General features: G+C 41.9%; 1 protein-coding gene across 1 annotated transcript in view; it reads right to left on the bottom strand.

Annotated features, from left to right (window-relative positions):
* GPATCH1 (G-patch domain containing 1) overlaps positions 1 to 14,739 on the bottom strand; it is a 54,784-nt gene extending 40,045 nt beyond the window's left edge. Inside the window, exons 1-2 of the mRNA XM_052656730.1 lie at positions 14,663 to 14,739; positions 7,695 to 7,829 (exon numbers count right to left, since the gene is read on the bottom strand). Of these exons, the coding sequence (XP_052512690.1) occupies positions 7,695 to 7,829; positions 14,663 to 14,735 (208 nt within the window). The 5' untranslated portion in view covers positions 14,736 to 14,739. The remainder of the gene's footprint in view (positions 1 to 7,694; positions 7,830 to 14,662) is intronic.
* Positions 14,740 to 16,394: the final 1,655 nt, after the last annotated feature.

Below are 16,394 nucleotides of genomic sequence, written 5' to 3'. Positions count from 1 at the left end.
CAAGAGCCGACATCACCCAACCACCAGTAGCACCCTGTGCAGGACGCCTCATCTAAACAACAAACGAAACAAAAATACAAACCCAATCATCAGCAGACAGGAATACCACCTCCGTCAGCCTTGGTCATCAGAGAAAAAACAAACAAAAACTTAGCACAAATCTCACCCTATATAAGCTTACACACACCACTAGACCAACTTTAGAAGGGCAGAAACCAAAAGGAAGAAAGAATTCAACCTTGAAGCCTGGGAAAAGGAGATCTCAAACACAATAAGTTTAAAAAAAATAATAATGAAAAGGCAGAGAAACACTACACAAATGAAGGAAAAAACTAGAAACACAGAAGTCCAAATAAATGAAGAGGAAATAGGCAAAGTATCTGAAAAAGGATTCAGAATAATGACAGTAAAGATGATCAAAAACCTTGAAAACAAAATGGAGAAAATGCAAGAATCAATTAACAAAGACCTAGAAGAATTAAAGAATAAACATGCAGAGACAAACAACACAATTACTGAAATTAAAAATACTCTAGAAGGAATCAATAGCAGAATGTCTGAGGCAGAAGGACAATCGGTGAGCTGGAAGAAAAAATGGTGGAAATAATTTCTGAAGAACAGAATAAAGTAAAAAGAATGAAAAGAACTGAGGATGGTCTCAGAGACCTCTGCAACAATATCAAATGCACCAACATTCAAACTACTGGGGTCCCAGAAGAAGAAGAGGAAAAGAAAGGGTATGAGAAAAATTTCAAAGAGATTACAGTTGAAAAATTTCCCAACATGGAAAAGGAAATAGTCAATCAAGTCCAAGAAGCACAAAGAGTCCCATACAGGATAAACCCAAGGAGAAACACGCCAAGACACATACTAATCAAACTAACAAAGACTAAACACAAAGAAAGAATATTAAAACCAGCAAGGGAGAAGCAACAAGTAACATACAAGGGAAACCCCATACGCTTAACAGCTGATCTTTCAGCAGAAACTCTGCAGGCCAAAAGGGAATGGCAGGATATATTTAAAGTACTGAAAGGGAAAAATCTACCACCAAGATTACTGTACCTGGCAAGGATCTCATTCAAAATTGATGGAGAAATAAAAAGCTTTTCAGACAAGCAGAAGTTAAGAGAACTCGGTACCATCAAGCCAGCTTTACAACAAATGTTAAATGGACTTATATAGTCAAAAAAGACAAGAGAAGAAAAAAGATCTACAAAATCAACCCCAAACAATTAAGAAAATGGCAATAGGAACATATATATCAATAATTACTTTCAATGTAAATGGATTAAAAGCTCCAACCAAAAGACACAGACTGGCTGAATGAATACAAAAATAGGACCCATATATATGCTGTCTACAAGAAACCCACTTCAGACCTCAAGACACATATAGACTGAAAATTAGAGGATGGAAAAATATATTGCATGCAAATGGGAAGCAAAAGAAAGCTGGAGTAGCAATCTTCACATCAGACAAAATAGACCTTGAAATAAGGAAGATTACAAGAGATAAGGAAAGACTTTAACACCCCACTCACACCAATGGACAGATCATCAAAACAGAAAATTAATAAGGAACACAAGGCCTAAATGATACATTAGATGAGACGGATCTCATTGATATCTTCAGGACATTCCATCCAAATGCAGAAGAATACACCTTCTTCTTAAGTGCATATGGAACATTTTCCAGGAGACATCATCACATCATGGATCACAAATCAAACCTCAGTAAGTTTAAGAAAACTGAAATCATATCAAGCATCTTCTCCAGCCACAACACTATGAAACTAGATATCAATTACAAGAAAAAAAACTGTAAGGAACACAAACACATGGAGATTAAACAACACATTTCTAAGGAAACAGCAGGTTACTGAAGAAATCAAAAGGGAAATCAAAAAATTTCTAGAAACAAATGACAATGAAAACACAACAACTCAAAACCTATGGGATGCAGGAAAAGCAGTTCTAAGAGGGAAGTTCATAGTAAAACAACCCTACTTCAAGAAACAAGAAAAACGTCAAATAGACAACCTAACTTTACACGTAAAACAACTGGAAAAAGAAGAACAAAAAAACCCCAAAATTAGTAGAAGGAAAGAAATCTAAAGGTTGAAGCAAAAATAAATTTAAAAGAAATGAAAGAAACAATAGTAAAGATTAATAAAACTAAAAGCTGATCCTTTGAGATGATAAACAAAATTGACGAACCTTTAGCCAGACTCATCAAGAAAAAGAGAACAATCATATCAACAAAATTAGACATGAAAAAGGAGAGGTTACAACAGACAATGCAGAAATACAAAGGATTATAAGAAACTATTATGAACAACCATATGGCAATAAAATGGATAACCTGGAAGAAAATCACAGATTCTTAGAAAAGGTCAATCTTCCAAGACTGAACCAGGAAGAAATAGAAATTATGAACAACCCAATTACAAACACTGAAATTGAAGCTGTAACCAAAAATCTCCCCAAAAACAAAAGCCCAGGACCAGATGGCATCACAGGAGAATTCTATCAAACATGTACAGAAAAGCTAATGCCTATCCTTCTAAAACTCTTTCAAAAGATTGCAGAGGAAGGAACACTTCCAAACTCATTCTATAAGGCCACCGTCACCCTGATACCAAAACCAGAAGACAACACGATAAAAGAAAAGTGCAGGCCAATATCACTGATAAACATAGATGCAAAAATCCTCAACAAAATTGTAGCAAACAGAATTCAGCAACACATCAAAAAGCTCATATACCATGATCAAGTTGGGTTTCTTCCAGGAATTCAAGGATTCTTCAATATACACAAATCAATCAATGTGACACACCATACTAACAAAGTGAAAGACAAAAACCATATGATCATCTCAATAGATGCAGAAAAAGCCTTTGGCAAAATTCAGCACCCATTTATGATTAAAACCCTTCAAAAACTGGGCATAGAAGGAACCTATCTCAACATAGTAAAGGCTGTATATGATAAGCCTACAGCAAACATTATTCTCAATGGTGAAAAACTGAAAGCATTCCTCCTAAGATCAGGAACAAGACAAGGGTGTCTGCTTTCACCACTAATATTCAACATAGTTCTGGAAGTCCTAGCAATCAGAGAAGAAAAAGAAATAAAAGGAACCCAGGTCGGAAAAGAAGTAAAGCTCTCACTGTTTGCAGATGACATGATACTGTACATAGAAAACCCTGAAGATAGTATCAGAAAATTACTAGAGCTAATCAGTGAATTTAGCAAAGTTGCAGGATACAAAATCAATACACAGAAATCACTTGCATATCTATATACTAACAATGAAAAATCAGAAAGAGAAATTAAGGAATCAATCCCATTCACCACTGCAACAAAAAGAATTAAATATCTAGGAATACACTTGGCTAAGGAGACAAAAGAACTGTACACAGAAAATTATGACACTGATGAAAGAAATCAAAGACAACATAAACAGATGGAGAGATATTCTATATTCCTGGGTAGGAAGAATCAATATTGTGAAAATGACTATACTACCAAATGCAATCTACAGATTCAATGTGATCCCTATCAAATTACCAATTGCATTTTTCACAGAACTAGAACAAAAAATTTCACAATTCATAAGGAAATACAAAAGCCCTCAAATAGCCAAAGCAGTCTTGAGAAAGAAGAATGGGGCTGGAGGAATCAACTCTCCTGACTTCAGATTATACTACAAAGCTACAGTCATTAAGACAGTATGGTACTGGCACAAAAACAGAAGTCTAGACCAACAGAACAAGACAGAAAGCCCAGAAACAAACCCATGGACCTATGGGTACCTTATTTTTGACAAAGGAGGCAAGAATATGCAATGGAGCAAAGGCAGCCTTTTCAATAAATGGTGCTGGGAAAACTGGACAGCTACATGTAAAAGAATGAAATTAGAATACTTCCTAACACCATACACAAATATAAACTCAAATGGATTAAAGACCTAAATGTAAGACCAGAAACTATAAAACTCTTAGAGGAAAACATTGGCAGAACACTCAATGACATAAATCAAAGCAAGATCCTCTGTGACCCACATCCTAGAGTAACAGAAATAAAAACAAAAGTAAACAAGTGGGACATGATTAAATTTAAAAGCTTTTGCACAGCAAAGGAAACTATAAGCAAGGTGAAAAGATAATCGTCAGAATGGGAGAAAATAATAGCAAATGAAACAACTGACAAAGGATTAATTTCCAAAATATACAAGCAGCTCATACAACTCAATGCCAGAAAAACAAACAACCCAATCAAAAAGTGGGAAAAAGACCTAAAAAGACATTTCTCCAAAGAAGACATACAGATGGCCGACAAGCACATGAAAAGATGCTCAACATCGCTCATTATTAGAGAAATGCAAATCAAAACTACAATGAGATATCACCTCACATGAGTCAGAATGGCCATCATCAAAAAGTCTACAAACAATAAATGCTTGAGAGGGTGTGAAGAAAAGGGAAAGCTTTTGCACTGCTGGTGGGAATGTAAACTGATACAGTCACTATGGAAGACGGTATGGAGATTCCTTAAAAAAAGAGGAATAAAATCACCATATGACCCAGTAATCCCACTCCTAGGCATATACCCTGAGGAAACCAAAATTGAAAAAGATACATGTATCCCACTGTTCACTGCAGCACTATTTACAATAGCTAGAACATGGAAGCACCCTAGATGTCCATCGACAGATGAATGGATAAAGAAGCTGTGGTACATATGTACAATGGAATATTACTCAGCCATAAAAATGAATGCTTTTGAGTCCGTTCTGATGAGGTGGATGAACCTAGAACCTATTATACAGAGTGAAGTGAGTCAGAAAGAGAAAGAGAAAAAATCGTATTTTAATGCAGATATATGGAATCTAGAGAAATGATACTGAAGAATTTATTTACAGGGCAACAGTGGAGAAACATAGAGAACACACCTATGGACATGGGGAGAGGGGAGGAGAGGGTGAGATGTATGGAAAGAGTAACATGGAAACTTACATTACCATATGTAAACTAGATAGCCAATGGGAATTTGCTGTATGGCTCAGGAAACTCAAACAGGGTCTCTGCATCAACCTAGAGGGGTGGGATGGGGCGGGAGATGGGAGGGAGGTTCAAAAGGGAGGGGATATATGTATACCTATGGCTGTTTCATGTTGAGGTTTGACAGAAAACAACAAAATTCTGTAAAGCAATTATCCTTCAACAAAAAAATAAAAAAAATAAAAAAAAAGAAAGTTAAACAGTGAAAGGAACCTAACTAGATCTGAGAAAAAAGATGTAAGATCACCTTAAAAGGAAGGACCTCCCTGAGACCACCAGGATAGCAAAATACACTAATATATCAAGGGGCTTCCCTGGTGGCTCAGCTGTAAAGAATCCACCTGCAATGTGGGAGCTGCAGGAGACACGGGTACAATCCCTGTGTTAGGAAAGATCCCCTGGAGGAGAGCATGGCAACCCACTCTGGTATTCTTGCCTGGAGAACTGCATGGACAGAGGAGCCAGGCGGGCAGTCCACTGGGTTGCAAAGAGTCAGACAGGACTGAAGCAACTTAACATGCACACACTAACATATCAAAGAAATACTACCTCAAGTGCATTAGTCAGCCATGAAAGGATTCAACCTGGTTAGTCTAAGGGTGGTTTCCCTGGTGGCTCAGACGATAAAGAAACCACCTGCAGTGCGGGAGACCTGGGCTCAATCCCTGGGTTAGGAAGATCCCTTGGAGGAGGAAATGGCAAACCACTCCAGCATTCTTGCCTGGAGAATCCCATGGACAGAGGAGCCTGGCGGGGTACAGTCCATGGTGTTTCAAAGAGTCAGACACGACTGAGCAACCTAGCACAGCACAGTCTAAGGTCAGCAACGGCCATCCATACCAGGCCCCCAACTCCATCAAATTCCTGAGTCCTGTAACTAACACCCCTGTTCCCCACTCATGGTTACCAAGCCTGTGCCGTGCCTACAGAGAGAAACTGCACTGGAAGTCAAATTTATCCAGAACCCTCTAAGAAAAACTGTTTTAATTTTCTCTCACGTCCTTTCTGACTCCCTGCCAGAGGCTTGAGGAGCTGAGGAGTATGGAGCAGACCTATACCCAGTATGTGGGTGGAGCAGGCTTCCAGGACAATTTGGGAGAAACTCCAGGAGAGTGAAGGCCACCTCTCCCAGAGAATACACTGGGCCCAGCAGCTTCCCCATTTTGGATTCCTACAGTCTTTGCCCTGTAGCTGCACAGTGCTTGAATCTGTCACTCCTAAAGGTAAGGAGATATTCCAGTGTATTAACATATCACAGTCTATCTGTAAAGACTAATCATTGGAGCTGGTCTTACTTTTTAATTATAATATACATACAGCCATAATTATAACCACCAGTAGTGTACTCGTATATTTCTTTCTTCACAAGCCCTACTGGCATTTTTAACATTTTATAAATATGCTTCTTTAATAATGCCTTAGTTATCTAATTTTGCTTTCCATAATAATAAGGCTGAACATTCTATGTAGCATTTCTGGAATAAACTGTTCAAATACTTCGATCATTTGCTCATTGAATTGATCTTTATACATTCTTGATATTGAACTTTAAACCATCTTATTTACCCTAATTATTTTTCTTACCTGCTTTCTACCTTCCACTTTCTTGTATCGTTTTCCATCTTTATTTTACTATCATTGTTATGTATGAGTAATTTTTTTAAAAAATCTATGACAGATTTGGCTCATCTTGTTCTTAATAATTGCTAGGTGAGTTAATCAGTCATTTTAATTCACATTTGATATACATAAGTCATTTTCTTTCAGTTTCTCTGTTAAAATATTTTTTAAAAACATGCATTGAACAGTACAGAATTTACGATGTTGCATGATGTAAAAAATTTGGTTGACTTTTCTTTTCTCCAGGTGGACAACACGTACTGAGAAGTGACACTGTGGGCCCCAGGGCCAAGACCTGCAGTGCCCTCACCCACAAAACAGCGGTGACCCTTGCCCTCCTTGGGCACTGAGTCATGTGAGGTGGTGATGCCCCGAGGGAACCGCGCGAGCGCACTGCCCGAGGCGAGATGCAGTAGAAACCAGAAGCCACTATTATCATCTAATCTCCTGGCTGCGCTGTGCTGTGCTAGGTCGCTCCAGTCGTGTCTGACTCTCCGCGACCCCACGGACTGTAGCCCGCCAGGCTCCTCTGTCCATGAGATTCTCCAGGCAAGAATGCTAGAACGGGTTGCCACGCTCTCCTCCCGGGGATCTTCCCCACTCAGGGATCGAACCCTCATCTCTTAGGTCTCCTGTATTGGCAGGTGGGTTCTTTACCAGTAGTGCCACCTGGGAAGTCCAATTATCTGGTTAGGATGTATCTATTTATTTTTTTAAAGTCAAACCTTCAGGTTGTAATCAATAAACAACACACAAGTTCACTCTGGAAACATCCAAAGAACACAAATGACTACAGTGTACGTACTGGATTGGCCAATACCTTTCCATTACACTGTGTGGAAAAACCCAAACAAACTTTTCAGCTAACCCTATACTAATATGTTTTTTAAAGTTTTTTTAAAGGGAGCATTGCTGGGGGTGGGGGTGAGGGGAGCAGAGGAGTGAAAATCTTATTATATTTCAATCATTTGCTTTAGCCATACAGTGGCTGTAATTAAGAAAATCCTACCTTCTTTTGAGCCAACAGTGTTGAAGTAACCAGCAGAGAAACCTCCACTAAAGGCTCCATGAAATCGTTTATACCTTCCTTTTTCATCTCTGACGGTCTGATCCTGAAGAGGAATTGGCTTCTTTGGTCTCTCACCTGAAAAAGAAAAAAAAAAATTTTTTTTGAATGAGAGAGAAGGCAGTGGAAGGTTATAGAGGATTTAGGGGAAAGATCACTGTTTTATTTATTTATTTTTTGGCTATGCCACACAGTTCACAGAATTTCAGTTCCCTGACCAGGGATCCAACCCAGGTCCCCCACAGTGGAAGCACTGAGTCCTACCCACTGGACTGCCAGAGAAGTCCCAAAGATCCTTTCTTAAACATAGTCAATTGTTCACTTCTTGTAGTTTCAAATATAATTCAAGTTGCTTTTGCTAGATTTTAATAGAATGTGTAGCTTAGAAAACAATATATATTATCAAACAATATGTTTTATCAATTAAAACAATATATTTAATATTTTATATATATTTTCTTTACAGTTATAAGAAAATTATAGATATCTCTTTTAATATTTATATTAGAAATAAGTTTTAGAAAAGTGGCCTGATTTTCCCACTAAGTTCCATTATGAAACTGAATTACACTGGGGCGAGGGTTCCAACCCATGGAGGTGAAACATGCTGGCAGTCAGGCAGGCAAGCTGCTGGAGCGGCACAGAGCGTGCAGAGGGTTATGGCAGAGAGAAGCACTTCTATATCTCTTCTGGAAATTCATGGTATCCCTGAGTCCAGAATTTTTCCACTGATATTGCCCGTTTTCCCCAGAGCTTAAGTTTCCTTATTTCTGGAACTCTCTTGATTCCATAGTTTTGTTGTTGTTTATCTGCTAAGTTGTGTCTGACTCTTTGCAACCCCATGGACTACAGTTATTGTTTTTTAAATTTATTCCTTTTCCTACTTTGCTGGAAAGGGCTGAGTTGCTAAATCATACAAACTAGTGAGTGAGTGTTAGTAGCTCAGTCGTGTCGGACTCTTTGCAACCCCTTGGGAGCCCACCAGGCTCCTCTGTCCATGGGATTCTCCAGGCAAGAATCCTGGAGTGGGTAGCCATTCCCTTCTCCAGGGGATCTTCCCAACCCAGGGATCAAACCTGGATCTCCTGCATTGCAGGCAGATTCTTCACCGTCTGAACCACCAGGGAAGTCCAACAAAATATCACACAAACAAAACAGGAATTTAAAACATTTTAGCCTTTGGGCTTCTCTGGCTGTCCAGTGGTTAAGACTCTGGGCTTCCATCACAGGGGGCACAGGTCTGATCCCCGGTCAGGGAACTGAGATCCCCCATGACATATGTGTTTGTGTGCTTAGTCTCTCAGTTGTGTCCCACTCTTTATGACCCCATGGACTGTAGCCCACCAGGCTCCTCAGCCCACGAGCTTCAGCCACAAAAACCCAAACAAACAAAAATTTCAGTCTCACCTATAAATTCCCTATGTTTAAAGTTTCAGGTACTACAGCACAAAATACTGCCTAATTTTATCAATTCCAATGAAAATGTCTGTTATCTATTAAAAATAAAAAGTAACCATCAAGTTATTTTCGAACATTCAATTCAGAAAGCAAGTTACGTAGTAGTTAAGTGCTCCGAGTGGAGTCACAGCAAGCCCACCTTTACTAGCACTGGGATTCTGGTCATCTTAACCTCTCTGTGCCTCAATTTCCTCATCTGTAAAATAGAGATGACACTAATAGCAACATCTATTTCATAGAGTCATTATGCAAATTAGATCAGAAAATGCATGTAAAGTGCTTGGTAAAAAGAGGGACACCCAAATAAATACCTTTAAAGTACCAGCTTCTATTGCTATTGCTAGTAGTTAAGGCTACGGTCTTTCCAGCAGACATGTACAGATGTGCGAGCTGGACAGTAAAGAAGGCAGAGCACTGAAGAATTGATGCTTCCGAATTGTGGTGCTGGAGAAGACTCTTGAGATCCCTTGGAAAGCAAACCAGTCATTCTTAAAAGAAATCAACCTTGAATACTCCTTGGAAGGACTGATGCTGAAGCTGAAGCTACAATATTTTGACCACCTGATGCAAACAGCTGACTCATTGTAAAAGATCCTGATGCTAGGCAAGATTGAAGGCAGAAGGAGAAGAGGGTGACAGAGGATGAAATAGTTAGATGGCATCACCGATTCAGTGGAGATGAACTTGGGCAAACTCTGGGAGATGGTGAGGGAGAGGGAAGCCTGGCAAGCTGCAGTCCATGGGATCTCAACGAGTCGGACACAACCTGGTGACTGAACACCAACAAAATAGTAACACATACTGTAGGTAAGACATGTTCTAAGGCCCTGGGCACCTGTTACTGCAATAATTAAGCCAGTCACTACTTCTGGATAATGGAACAAAAAGTAAACAAATGTTTACCCTCATAGTCCTAAATTCTTACTTGTAGCTTATGGAGACTTTAGGTCATTTCTAGAATATAACCTACCCTCCTACTTGCTAGGTTTGTGACCTTAGGCAAGTTTCTTGACTTCTCTAAGCCTCAGTCTCCACGACTACAAAATAACTGAACCACCTTGTAGGATGGTGCTAAGGATTAAAAACCACGTGAGGAGCTGAGCACAGTCGCTGGCCATAGCAAAGCTTGGTTAGTATGTTAGAAATTTCATTTCATTCTAAAGAACTGAATCACAACTTGGGTCCCCCAATCGATTTTCACCATTTCTTAGAAACGCAGCCCACATGCTCCATTACCACAGGCGCACCTGGCATGATTCCAGGCTAAGATGGAGTGGTGCGTCTGTGCTGGATAATTCCTAGGTAGGTGGGACTGACTTGTATACCACAGCATGGTTAGCAGCATCCCTAGCCTGTAACACTAGATGCCAGTAACACCCCTGTCCCAATAAAGCATGACAACCAAAAATATCTCCAGACATTGCCAAAAGTCCCTTGGGGGGCAAATTCATCCCTAGTTGCGAACCACTGCATTAAGGTGAGAGAGGACAGGTCCCACCAACTCAAGGTTCTGTCTTGCTTGGTTCTCCGGGTACTCCTGAGCTGAAAACGGAGAGAAGATTGGTCGACAACTAAGCAGAACCCAGCAGCAGATGCTGGGGGCCACGCAGTATGGGAGCCACTAGGCTCCATGGGTCTCCTGAGTGAGAGGCACCACTTCTAATCACAGCACAAGAAAACGCCAGGGGGCAGTGGCATTTTAGGGAGCCCTATGATAATTATCACTGCTAATACTAACTAATCCTTTCTTTTCACACATATTATCTCATTTATCATACCCTGATAAGGATGCTCTGATTAAAGAAGTGCCTTAAGTTCCACAAGCAATAAGCACAAAACTGAAACCAGATTTCAACTCAAGTCAGGGATGCAACCCATTCTGTCCTTTACTTGTCCCCCACCAGGAGTTTACTGAGGATCTTCCGGAAGAAGCCGGTCTGTTCTAGACTTGGGTGTGGAAAACTAAACACAACTCCACTCCTGTTCCCAGGGCACTCAGAGTCTAGCAGAGCAGACCTGCGTGTATAGGAACTGCTCTGACAATGTGCAAGGCCCACAACATCAGAGTCACCCAGAGGCATTCATTCCATCAGCAAACAGTAAACAGAAGGTCTAACAGGGGAAGGTAAGATGTTACAGAAAGTAATACAGTCTGACTGGAAGGAAGCCATGGAATATGGAACCAGAAGAGCAGACGGGGGCTTCCCTGGTAGTCCAGTGGTTAAGAATCTGCCTGTCAATGCAGGGGACACGCGTTCGATGCCTGCTCCAGGAATATCCCACATGCTGTGGGGCAGCTGAACCCTGGCAACACAACTACGGAGCCCATGCTCTAGAGCCGTGCTTTGCAACAAGAGAAGTCACCACAATGAGAAGCCCCTGCACAGCAACAAAGAGTAGCCCCTGCTCGCTGCAACTAAAGAAAGCCCGCACACAGCAATTAAGACCCAGAACAGCCAAAACTAAATAAATACATACATAAGAAGGACAGATGGTGCAGCAGCCATGGAACACAGTGCTGCAGGCTCCAGGCATGTCCTGTGGGTGACTGGGAGTCAAGTGGGAGAATCACAGCAGGAGGAAGAAGAAAACGGTCCTATTAATCTGAGTGCAGGATGAGCTGGAGATGAGAAGGTTTCTACAGCCAAGTGAATGTATCTAAGGGAAGATAAGATAAGCCCCAAGGCCCCTTTCTTCCAGGCCAGAGCATCTATGTGTCTAAGAGTCTGTGTATACAGATCAGTCATTGTCTCTTCTCTTTTTTCTGAAGGTTCTGTTTGTTTTTCCAATTGGAATATAACTGCTTTACAATGTTGTGTTAGTTTCTGTTGCACAACAATGTGAATCAGCTATATATATATGTGTGTGTGTGTGTGTGTGTGTATATATATATGTATATATATATATATATCCCTCCCAAGCCCCCATCCCAACTCTCTAGGTCATCACAGAGCACTGAGCTAAGCTCCACTGTCTTTTTTTAAGATTTTTTTTTTTTAATGTGGATCATGTTTTAAGTCTTTATTGAATTTGTTACAGTATTGCTTGTTTTATGTCTTGGTTTTTTGGCCCCAAGTCATGTGGGGTCTTAGCTCTCTGACCAGGGATCAAACCCACACCCTCTGCATTGGAAGGCGAAATATTTTAATCACTGGACCATCAGGGAATCCCTTCACTGTCTCTTAACCAATAAAACTTTCTGTCAGGGCCAACAACTTTAATTAAATAATAGAGTCTCTCCTCTACCAATGTTTGTCTAACCCGTCACTAAAGTTTCAAAGCAGGAGGTAAAAGTGGTTATTGGTCTAGTATGTTATATCGTAAAATGCAGTCAGAGTGTGTTTTAACTTCAAAGTGCTTAGGTAACAATGAATCAGTCCTCAAAAACTTCTAGTGATGAGAAGTTAAAAGATCATTTTAGGCCAGGAAAAAAGAGTTCACTCTACTTCAAAAGACTGCCTAGACCATTAGGCTTCATTCCAGATTTTGTACACCATCAAAACAGGAAGAATTAGAAAAATATGGATCAAATAGTTGATGACTTACAATATGTCACTTCACAAGGAAACAACCGTGAGCAGAAATATAGAAATGACCCAAACTCCTTCCTGACAGGCTATAATAACCTCCACCCATGCGTGTTTAACCCTTCCTCATTCTGCATACCTAAATTTCAACCAGTTTTCAGGGGGTCCTATCCTGCCTTCTCAGGTTTCCCTGTTAGCTTGTGTAGGTTATTTCTCCTCTACTTGACATACTTCAGCGCTTGTGAATCACATACTTTTATTTTCAACTAGATTCGAAACTCCTTGAATCAAGTATCTTTGTCAATAAATTCCTTGGAATCATGGGATGATGTGTTTGCTGATACAGCTACTGTGATCTTGTGTGCTTGTGTGTTCATGCTAAGTCACTTCAGTCGTGTCCGATTCTTGGTGACCCTATGGACTGTAGCCTGCCAGGTTCCTCTGTCCATGGGATTCTCCAGGCAAGAATATTGGAGGGGGTAGCCATTCCCTTCTTCAGGGGATCTTCTCCACCCAGGGATCGAACCCACATCTTCTGCCGCTCCTGAACTGCTGACAGATTCTTTACCACTGAGCCACCGGGGAGACCCCATGCAATCTTAGATTGTATTAAAGAAATACAGCCTAAAATAAAGGATGCACCTAGTGATGGCCCCACTTTACCCACACTCTGGTCCCATACTTGGATAAAAGCTTTGACAAATTAGGGTTGAGGGGACTTTTTAAACTGAATTTATTAGAGAACTGAGTGTGGTACGGAGATGTCTTAGAAGAAATGCAAGGGGTGTCTTTAAATACATAAAAGCTTTCAGGAGACTAGCATTTCTTTGTCTTTTGTACTCAGAGAATAGATACAGGGCCAGCATCTGGCAGAAGTTTCTAATGATCTGAACTGTTTGTAGGGAATAAGAGGGTCATCAGTGGCTATGTCCCAGAAGTACAAACAAGCTGACAGGATGAGGTCGGGGTGGGGAAAAAAGGAGTCTGCAAATAACTCCTCCCCCACCATATTTCCTTTGTCTTCCTCCACGGGGCTAGCACTGCCATCAGTCCTTACTGGCTAGTCAATACAAACTTTACTGAACAAATCAAGTCATGAAGTGGATCAGACCAGAAACATGGAAGAGAATCTTGCTTCATCTTGCTCTCACCCCTACATTCCACCAGCAAGTTCACGGTCAGCTCTGCTTTCAAAGTACTCTCAACTCACCACTACTTACCGCCTCCACCATCATCGCCCTAATTTTGCTAATCTCCCTGCTTCACTCGTGCCCACCCCCAACCGGCCTACTCACAAAATCAAGGATAGAATAAACCTAAAAACATACATCCCTCCTTTGTGTAACCCCTCCCCCATGACTCTTCTACACTTGGTATTAAAATTCAAACTCCCTGACCACACCAAGTAAGGTTCAACCCCTACCTCCTCTGAGATCATCTTCTGCCAGCCTCGCCCGGGTGCTGTATGCTCCACCCACAACAGTCCGGCCTGTTCCTCAATTTGCCAAACTGGCTCCGACTTCAGAGCCTTTGCACTTACTGTTCGCCTTGCCTAAAATGCTCTTCACCTAAATCTTCGTACCGTTGCTTCCTTTCTGTTTCAGATCTGAACTCAAACGTCCTGTCGTAGGAAAGGACGACACAGATGATCGCCTGACCACCGCTGCTCCCCTAACTCGGCTCTCACACGAACCTATTGTCATCTTTCTATTTCCCATCCCTCCGGGCCTTTCATCCGTCCCTCCAAAATATAAGCACCCCGAAAGCACAGTGCACGCCTTTCTGGTCGCTGTTCCCAGAGCCCGTAGCACACAAGCCTCTCCCCCAGTGCCAGAAAAGGTCTGGCACAGGGTTGAGTGTTTTGGCCCCGAACCCTGGACCCCCAGCCTGTTTGCCAGAGGCCCTGGCGACGAATGTAGCTCGCACCTTCTTCCAGCGGCTCCAGGCCAGTCCCATAGCTGACCAAATCCTCGTCGCTGTCACTGTCCAGCGCCGCCATACTGCTCCCTTCCGGACCCCGCCCCCTCGCTACGGCGGCCTCAAGAGGCCAAACATATTCCGCACTTTTTTCTCCGCGAACTGCTACGAGGTCTAAGCGTGAGTCGTGCAAAGTGCTGACCCCGTCAGGCAATCTTCTTTCTTAGGATCTGCGTCTGGTGGTTCTCAAACCCGTTTTGTTGGAGGCAGACCCCCGCAGGAGTTGCCGCGGAGGCTTTGGATGCCACGACGTCCCATCCTAACTGCACCAGGTGCCGGTCTGGAGGAGGCGCCTGGGAGAGAGTGGAACGCACCCTGCTGTCCGACTGCTGGTTCTCCATGAAATCTGCGCAGCCCCACACCCCTCCCGAAACCGGTCCAGACCCTTCCCCAACTTCACCTGCTGGCAGACTCTGCTCCCCGCAGTGCTACCGCTGTCATGTGCGAGGAATTTGCCTCTACCCCACACATGCACGCGCTATCTGAATATAGCGCCCTTGTTGTTCCAGCCGCTTAGTCGTGTTCCACTCTTTGCCACCCCATGGACTATAGCCTGCCAGGCTCCTCTTTCCGTATAACACCCTTAGGGTTATTAAGTGTAGTCCCCTTCCAGACCTGTGAAAGGATTCACAGGCAGGGGGTACCCTGATGCCCACGGGGAAGCGAGTTTGGGGCAACACTTGGTCAAAGAGAAAAACAACAGAAAAAGAGATCAAAAGAAAAGGAGAAAGAAGGTGGGGGTGTAGGTGTGGAGCCCTATACCAAGGCCACAGATGCGGAGCCCTGCTCCAGGCTCATCTCCGGAACTGAGCCTCATAGCAACCGTTGCCATGAGTCTCCCTGTTCTAAACCAGCCTACTCCCTGACCTCACATTAGACAAAAATACCCACCCTATACCACTCTATCAAGTCACCTAATGCCACCCTCCAAACGGGAGTTTTCTTTGTCTTGATGCTATAAAAATGGCCTACTATTCCGCCAAACCTTGTCTCTCCAGCCGTCTGCTGTTTCAATAGCATCGACCACTCTATCTTTAATTGAAAAATCATTGCTTTACAATATTGTGTTGGTTTCTGCTGAACAACCACTGGAATCAGTCATAATTATATGTATAATCACCTCCCTTTCGAGCCTCTTTCCCCTTGCCATCCCACCCTTCTAGGTTGTCATGACGTGCCAGGCAGGATTCCTTGTATTGTATAGTAGCTACCATTTTTATCATTTTATCACTAGTTATCATTTTTACACATGATAGTGTATCTATGTCAATGCTATTTTCTCAATTCGTCCTGCCCTCTCCTTCCTCCACTGCATCCACAAGTTCATTCTCTGCTTCTTCATTCCTTCCCTGCAAATAGGTTCATCAGTACTATTTTTCTAGATTCTGTAAATATTCTTTAATATATATTTGTTCTTCTCTTTCTGACTTCACTCTGTATAACAGCCTCTGGGTTCATCCACTTCACACAACTGTCTCAAATGTGTTCCTTTTTATGACTGACTAATATTCCTCTGTATATATGCACCACATCATCTTCATCCATTCATCTGTTGATGGACTTCTAGGTTGCTTCCATGTCCTGGCTGTTGTCAGTAGTGCTGCAATGAACCTTGGGGTACATGTGTCTCTTTGAATTGTGGTTTTCTCAGGGTATATGCCCAGTAGTGGCATTGCCAGAT

This window comes from Budorcas taxicolor, chromosome 18 (assembly GCF_023091745.1).
Source record: "Budorcas taxicolor isolate Tak-1 chromosome 18, Takin1.1, whole genome shotgun sequence".
Lineage (NCBI taxonomy): Eukaryota > Metazoa > Chordata > Mammalia > Artiodactyla > Bovidae > Budorcas > Budorcas taxicolor.
This window is presented reverse-complemented; position numbering and strand designations above follow the sequence as displayed.